An 8,233-nucleotide genomic window follows, 5' to 3' on the forward strand; every position below is an offset into this window, starting at 1 on the left:
TATGGGTCGTTATTTGAATTTGTTTATACTTTTATATATAATCAACTGCACGAGATAATATATACTTTTGTGAGTGTTCAATTTGATTCATAAAAAAATGATGACCTTAATTTTGTTTGGATCTAATAAAGTTAGTAGTATATTTTTCATTTTCTATGTTTTAATTTTATGATTTGTTTATGTTGGTAGATAAAAAATATGATATTTTTGTTTGGAAATTAGAAGATAAATTTTAATAATTTTTTTTTTTTATTTTGTTGATGCGATTTCATAATTATTAGTAAATAAAAATATGAAGATAATTTTTTTTATAAACTAAAAGAAGTTTTCTTAATGATTTTTGTTTTTTTTTTTGATAAATAAAAAAGCAAAAAATTATAAAAAACAGTAGAAGTGGAAAGTATAAATCTAGAATATTGAATCAAAATTTTCTCTTCTTTTTCATATCTAATAGAATAATCCTAAATTTTCTAGTAAAATTCAACTACCAACATAAGAAAAGAAGAATCCAAAAAATATCATATTAAAAACCACTTCAACTTTTATTCAAAAGTAATTTGTAAGTAACATATAAAAGAATAAAGAAATTTTATTTATTTATCTATCCATATTTTTCTTATTCTTTTTCGTAGGATAGAATAAATTTCAACTTTAAAAAAAAAAAAATATATATATATATATATATATATATATATATATATATATATATATATATATATATATATATATATATATATATATATATATATATATATATATATATATATATATATATATATATATATATATATATATATATATATATATATATATATATATATATATATATCTACCGGTGAGAAGCTGGAGTTTAAAATGGTCTCGTTAACATTTGCCTTAGCTCTCAATATTTTGAGTTGATTATGTTAATACAAAATCTTCATATAACCTGTCTGCCTTCCTCTTATGTGTGTTCATTTTTTCTTCACCGAGAAATGTGGTTTAAGGTTTTTTTTTTAATGGAATTACCCTCTAAATCATTTTCTCTTTTTTGTGGACTTAGCCCCAAGTTATTTTGATTTTTTGTTTTATTTTGTCGTCGTAAAATAGTTATTAGCCTGACGTATTTTTGATTGTCTGTTGAGACATTATTATACATGTTGTCTCTTAAGGTTTATAACACACAAAGTTTGAAGATGCAAATAAATAATTCTTGTGGACCTGAAGACATACTGTACAAACTTAATCAATTCAGGACACGAGGGCACTTGAAATTCTTGATGAATTTAGAGACTATAGTTTTACTTGTCACTTGAGGCATTATGATACTAGATGTATGAACATATTTGATAATACTCAATGCACGGAGAAAAAAGAAAACAATATTTAGTTTTAAGAAGATTGGAGAAGTCTAGAGATATTGAGTTAATAATATTTTAGTGGATTAAGTCTATAACTTACTAGATAAAACATATCTCTAAAAGAAGGACTAAAACTAGTAACATTTGTTGCAAAAGAGTATCTTTGTATTTTTCCTATCTATCATATATTTAGTTTTAGGTTTAATTGTATTTATAGTCATTTTATTATTACTAATTCACGAAATTGATCATTCTCTTAGATTTTTGAACTAAAATATGACAATTTAACATATTTTAAATGACGTGATATACAATTCTGTGACATAGAACAATTTAGGTGTATTAATTAGTTATATGACATTAATTAAATTAAAAATATGAAGAAAAAATATCGAAGTTGAAAACTAAATTTTTACGACGTTTATTTCAATTTAATGAGTGTTAATCATTTTACATTGTATCATTTGTCACGTTATTTAAAACATCTCATATCATTATTTTTTAGTTAAAAAATATGTGACAGAGAAACCAAAATTATCGACTTTTAAAATAGAGATATCAATTTTGTGAATCAATAAAAATAAAAAGATTAAAACTGCACTTAAACATAACTTTTATTTTTGAATTATATATGTCTTATCTTATGTCTTTTGTTAGGTGTTTGTGTTTAATTGAAAAATAAGTTTTTGATAAAAAAAAAAAAAATTAGTTCCAAAGAACAACAAAATTTTAAAAATAGTTAACACAATTAAACCACACTTTTGTGTATTTTCCAAGTCCTTTAGAGACTAAAATAGACAATGTCATATTCGAGTTTGGCTTCAAGACTGTAGTTGACAACTTTAACCATCTTCAGTTTGATTTCTCTTATTTTCATTTCACTGTCAAAGATTGTATTGCTTTTGCTTCGGTGATTTGTCAACACTCGTTGGCATAATTTATTAGGAGACAAACCATTGCACTGACTCATCAATTAGCTAAAGAGACTACATATTTGGCTAATACTCAAGTTTATGACGTTATTCCAATTTGTATTGAACATGCAATTGCCATGATATGACGAGTTTGTTTTCTTTAACAAAAATAATCGGAATCTCAAAATTCCGTATAAAACTGCTGGTATTTAATGCTCTTACATAATACTAATAATTAAATATAAGTTGATTAACATAATTAAAAAAATTGTCCAACTTTGTTTGAATAATACTGAAGTTTATTTTAAAATAATTAATTAATTTTTTATTTTAAAAAATATTCAGACATTCAATAGAATATGTAAAAAGTAATACAATTTAAACGTCTCTAAGATGAAAAGATGCATTTATAAATAAATCATATCACGTAAATTAATAATACCAAAAAAGAAAAAATTTACAAATATGACAAAATTAAAGTGACATGAATATTCATGCTCTCATAATGTAGCACTGACAATCAAATCATTAAATGAATTTGTAATATATTAAAACTAATATGTCAATTTAAACCAAACAAACATTATAATCAAACAAAAAATCAAACAATATCACACAAAAAAGACAAATAAAACAATATTGCACTCAAACGACGAAATCACGAAATAATGCGAAAGAAAAGTTAGATATATGTAAAAATCAATTATTATTTAGATAATAAGGGAGAAAAACGACGGAGATGAATTATTCTCAACAAAAAGAATGGAGAGCTCATTTTCCCTTTATGTTCCACAACACCCCATATTATGATATTTAACATGTTTAAATTGATTAATCTAAAAATATATTTTAGTCCGAACTCGTTGATTTTATAATTTATTTTTAAATACACATTTGAATTAATCAATTTTAACGTGTCAAAAACTTGAATGAAAGATTTTTAAGAAGACAAGGGAGAACAAGCTCTCAAAAGAGAAAATTTTACCATATACTCTCATACTTTATACAATCTACATTTTTTATCTTTTTTTCTAAATAATTTTTTCCTATCCACTAATTTCAACTTGAATTTTAGAAAAATATTAAAAAAGATTATGAGAAACTTTTAAAATTTTCTATAACACAAATATTTCTTAAAATTTAATTTTTTTTTTGTTCCATTTACTTTTTAAATCTTTCTAAAAACCGAATAACATAAAGTTTGAGGTTTTATTTTATTTTATTTTATTAAAAAAGGGTAAAATTGGGTGGGCAATGGGCATGGGGTAAATTTTTTCTCAAAAGAATGACCTGTCTTCGGACGGAGCCCAATGATAAGAGTTGGGTTAAGATAACAACAGCATTAAGGCCCAATATCTATTAAATGCGGTGTCACGTGCAATGCAAAGTGTATCTGTGGAGTGCGAAGAAGCGAAAGGGATAACAGAAATTGAAAGCTAAGAACAGAATAAACACACCACAACACATGATAGATTGTTTTGTTTCCTTTTCCCTAACGTTACGAAACGCAACATTGTCTCCAACATACATGCTAGTATATATAAGGTCGAAGCCTCTATTACGTTGCTTCAGATTATTGCCATTTTGTTTATTTAATTAATGGTTGATGCGTTTTTATTGGGATGGGAGCTCAGAAGAGCATCCATGCTGGCAAAGGTTACATAAAATATCTTAATCTTTCGTTTTTGTTTCATTCTTCAATTGCAAAAACCTTTTTCTGAATTTTTTTTTTTGTTCTCATGTGTATGGTTTTACAGCAAAGATTGATGTTAATGTTGATTTTACTCACAAGCTATGTGCTTCTTTGATGCTCCCTACTTTCAGGTTTCAGCTCAATTCATTTTTCTCCACCAAATTTCATTTATTTGTTAATCTATTTAATTGATTGTATTTTTTTTATACTGATAATGTATAATGAATTGTTATTTTGTATTTTTCTCTAACAGGAATGCTGACAATCCTCTTTCACTAGTAATTGGGAGGTAAGATTCTCAGTTTGATTTGATTGAGTTGTCATCTATGAAGAACAAATAGTGATAGGAACACCAAACACGACACTGACGCCATAATAATTTGAGAATTAATTTATTTAATGTAATCAATGTATCGCGTGATTAGAATTCCGGTGCTACGCATAGTTATCATTTTATACAAGTGGAGTATTGGATGGATCTGTATGAAGAGATTGAAATAACTTTGTCTTGTGCATTGGGTTGTTGAGGGCATTGTTCTATTAGTATATATCAGTTTTACATTCGAAGAGGGACCTCTATTTTTTCATATCAACCATTAATTTCAAAATATACTTACAAAAGTGAAGTAAAGTCATGTGATAAAATAATTTATTTTTATTGAATGTCAGTGGAAATGGGTTTACACCACTAGTGTATATCTTTTAAATCTGAATGAATAACCGTCAAACTTTTATTTCGTTTTCCTGATTAGTCTTTGCATTAAACACCCGAACTTATTTGGTGGAAGTGAGAAGCTTGATGTTTCATGGGACAAGGGTCTGTATGATTCAAATATCTTTGTCGCCTATAGAAGGCCACGGCAAGAACGGCTTGCTCATCAGTCTTTTGTAGTGCAGGTTCGTTTTCATTTTATTTTAAGGTATAAGTCTATGAGAGAATATGCAAGTCAATGTTGTGCAATAAACTTATGTTTCAATGGATTTTTCTTTGTGGCAATTAGAGGACTTCAAGAAAAATTGAAATAATTTAATATGTGAAAACTGAATCTCACAAATTTGAACAAAACTTTGTAGCGAACTATTAAATTCTACTTGTGGTCATATTTTATTTATTTTCTCTTTGCAGCATTCTCGTTCACCAGAGATTGGAATCCATGGTATACCTATAAACAATTTCTCCCGCTCGGGAAGTGGAGGTGTAAATTTATCTAGATTATCAGTTGGGATGGACCTGAAGGAACCTATGAGTTCAAAGTGGAGCAGCACAACAAGCATAAAATTCGAGGTTCAGACAGTCTTTTTGCGAATCTAACATAATATTGAAGCCTAGCTTGCATTTTCTCTGCATTACATTACTCTTGTTTTGGTTATATATACAAAGTAGAAAGTAGAAACTAACTTGTTAAACCACCTTGCAGCATGTTCGTCCATTGAACGATGATGGATACAATATAAGTAGGGATTGTGACGGGTTTCCTTTGACTTGCAGGTAACCAAGGATTTTAGTATTCGAGTTTTCAAAATGTCGAACTGATTTTCATAATGTGATGATGTACATTGCTTATTGCAGTGGCAGTCCACATGACAGTATGGTAGTGTTAAAGCAAGAGTCTCGATTCGCAAAGGCCAATGATCGTAGCTTTTTTCATGTAATGACTTATATTTTTTATTTCCAGTTTGCTTCCTTGTTCCTATCTATATGGTTGTGAATCAATTAGTTGTGTATGTGAATTTATCGCAAAAGAAATAGTCATGTTCCACTGACTGAATGGATGACCTTTCCAGTTTAATCTTCAAATAGAGCAAGGTATTCCAGTTCTTTCTAAGTGGATAATTTTCAACCGATTTAAATTTGTCGCTTCAAAAGGCATCAAACTTGGACCAGCACTTCTCTTGACGAGGTTAGTAATTTCTGACATTCTAAGTACATAATATTTTTCTATTTGACATGGTCTAGACTTTAGAGACATGAAAGAACAAATACTAATTTCTATAAGAGAAACAATACTATGGACATAGGAACTAAATTAGAATGCATTAGTGCTTAGGTTTCAGGTATACAACATATTGACACAAACTTTACTACTTCATGAGTCCTAATTTCAACCTGAAATCCAGTTACACCATTTTCATTTTCTCTCGTGGTTTGACACATTTAACTGCGTGATTATATCCTTTTATTACTATTGTCCTTAGTTTTTCTTCTGACAGACTTACAGGTGGTTCAATTGTCGGGGACATGGCTCCTTACCAAGCATTTTCCATTGGGGGGCTTGGGAGTGTCCGAGGGTATGGTGAAGGAGCAGTTGGATCGGGGAGATCATGTCTGGTGGCTAATAGCGAACTGACTCTCCCTCTGGTATGAGATAGTTTTATAAACAACAATCCTATAATGTGAAATTGGATGATTTGAGAGATTATGTCTGATTAGTGGTTTTGATGAATGTTCAGCACATGAGAAAATATAAATTCCCATTTGGAAAGAGGTTGACAGGATTAGGATATCATATGCTTGTGTTTGATTTATGTTACATGCAGTAGTATATTCACCATCCTCTCTAGTCTCTAGTTTATGCTTTGCTCATAGAATTGCTGACTTTAGATTAAAATTAAAGGCCTATTGTATTCACATATCCTTTTTTAATTTTATTACATTCATTGTTAAATTAAATTGCATTGTGCTAAATTAACTGATGTCTTCTTGACTACAGAATAATATGTTGGAAGGCGCAATTTTCATGGATTGTGGAACAGACTTGCGGTCTGGTCATCTTGTACCTGGTGAGTAATATCATTTTGCTCAAATTCATTGCAAATTTTCTTCATAGTGTTTATTTATTTTAATTGTTCTCTTTGTTGATTATGTTGCTAACCTTTACATCCAAAAGAATTCAGCACTATTAAATATCTTATGTTAAATTTTGGTTCGGCTGAGGAGACTTAAACTGCCTAAATATTTTGGCACCCCTAAATAACTTAGTTGTTCAGTTAAGCACGTTCTAGAGATACTGTTATTTCTTCAGATTTTTTCTTATTTCCTGCTTGCTAAATCTAAACACAGCACAAAAGATGAAATGCCAGTGAATTTCTCTACGTAGCCTATTGTTTTTTAGTCTTGAATCTTGATTGATTAATCCGGAAGGAAATCTATCTATTTCTGTCAAAAACATTGATCTTTAAGAAGACAGTAATATTAAAAAAAAAACTGAAAATTGTTGGAGCGCTTCGTGTTCGGGAATATCATGTTAACAAAAAAACACTGTAAGCACAAATTAAGTTATTGCAACGACTTCTGCTTAAGTTTAAATTACAGTTATCTATGGTAAGAAACATTCATTTGAGGCCTTTTATATATTACTACACTGTGTTTTCGTGCCTATAACTGACATATGCAAGCGCATGCATAAAACTCCATTCTTTTGGATTTGATGGAATAAGGTAGCTCAGGGTCCCAATGCAGTCCTTTTACTGTATAAATGACTCTTATTCTGTCCCTCCAGTAGTAGTAGGTAGTCTCTAGGAACCTTTTTTGCAATAATATAAGAGCTATACTCACAAGAAACCATGAACTAGACCATAAAAAATGTTCCCTCATTATTTAGAGTTTCATCAAAGTTTTATGATGAAATGGGTACCCTGTAGGTTTTGGTACAGACTTTATAAATTTGGACATACAAAAGCATATGCTTGATTGCAACAAATGACCCAACATTTACTAGTATATTTCACTCACACTTTAGTCTGTTACATTGACAGTTTTTTCTTCTTCTTTGTTTTGATTTTTACTCTTAAATTGATCTACATGATCACGTTTGCTGCGCTCAATACACATTATGTATTAGTATTTATTCCAGAACCATATCAAATGTGCTCTCATGCTGTTTATATCTGTTGAAAATCAAGGAAATCCAGCTTTACGGCAAGGTAAACCAGGATCTGGTGTTGGATTGGGATATGGACTTAGATTTAAATCACAGTTTGGTCATTTTCAAGTTGATTATGCTATGAATGCATTTAAGCAGAGGACTCTCTATTTTGGCCTCAGCAACCTTGCTTCATGACATCCATGATGGTTGCAGCCAGAAACTCTTATGCATTTGCATTTCTTGTAGTTTATGATCCAATCATAAAGTCCTATAGAAGATGAAATGATGCATTCTCTTTGTTTCTAACTCCGCGCTATATTTTGCATGCGGAGAGAGAAATAGTTACTGTATATTTTATCTTAGAATTCACAGTTGGAATATTTCTTGGCATTTTCATAAAGGTTTTTTGTTTATGGTAAA

At 29.2% G+C, this 8,233-nt stretch overlaps 1 protein-coding gene across 1 annotated transcript; it reads left to right on the plus strand.

The window, feature by feature from the left end:
- The first annotated feature begins 3,678 nt into the window (after positions 1-3,678).
- Positions 3,679-8,233, plus strand: LOC101490527 (outer envelope protein 39, chloroplastic). The gene is made up of 11 exons (XM_004487387.4): positions 3,679-3,910; positions 4,012-4,078; positions 4,201-4,236; positions 4,700-4,844; positions 5,074-5,232; positions 5,366-5,436; positions 5,518-5,596; positions 5,733-5,848; positions 6,159-6,306; positions 6,659-6,728; positions 7,851-8,233. The coding sequence occupies exons 1-11, from the start codon at positions 3,877-3,879 to the stop codon at positions 8,006-8,008; spliced, it is 1,083 nt and encodes a 360-aa protein (XP_004487444.1). The 5' UTR covers positions 3,679-3,876; the 3' UTR covers positions 8,009-8,233.

Source organism: Cicer arietinum, chromosome 1 (genome assembly GCF_000331145.2).
Source record: "Cicer arietinum cultivar CDC Frontier isolate Library 1 chromosome 1, Cicar.CDCFrontier_v2.0, whole genome shotgun sequence".
Classification (NCBI taxonomy): domain Eukaryota; kingdom Viridiplantae; phylum Streptophyta; class Magnoliopsida; order Fabales; family Fabaceae; genus Cicer; species Cicer arietinum.

Bases quoted from the DNA above. Each gene is read 5' to 3' on its own strand.
- LOC101490527 (XM_004487387.4), top strand. From the start codon at position 3,877: ATGGGAGCTCAGAAGAGCATCCATGCTGGCAAAG. The intron at 3,911-4,011 runs GTTACATAAAAT...ATGGTTTTACAG, and splicing joins GAGCATCCATGCTGGCAAAG to CAAAGATTGATGTTAATGTT. The intron at 5,233-5,365 runs GTTCAGACAGTC...ACCACCTTGCAG, and splicing joins CAACAAGCATAAAATTCGAG to CATGTTCGTCCATTGAACGA.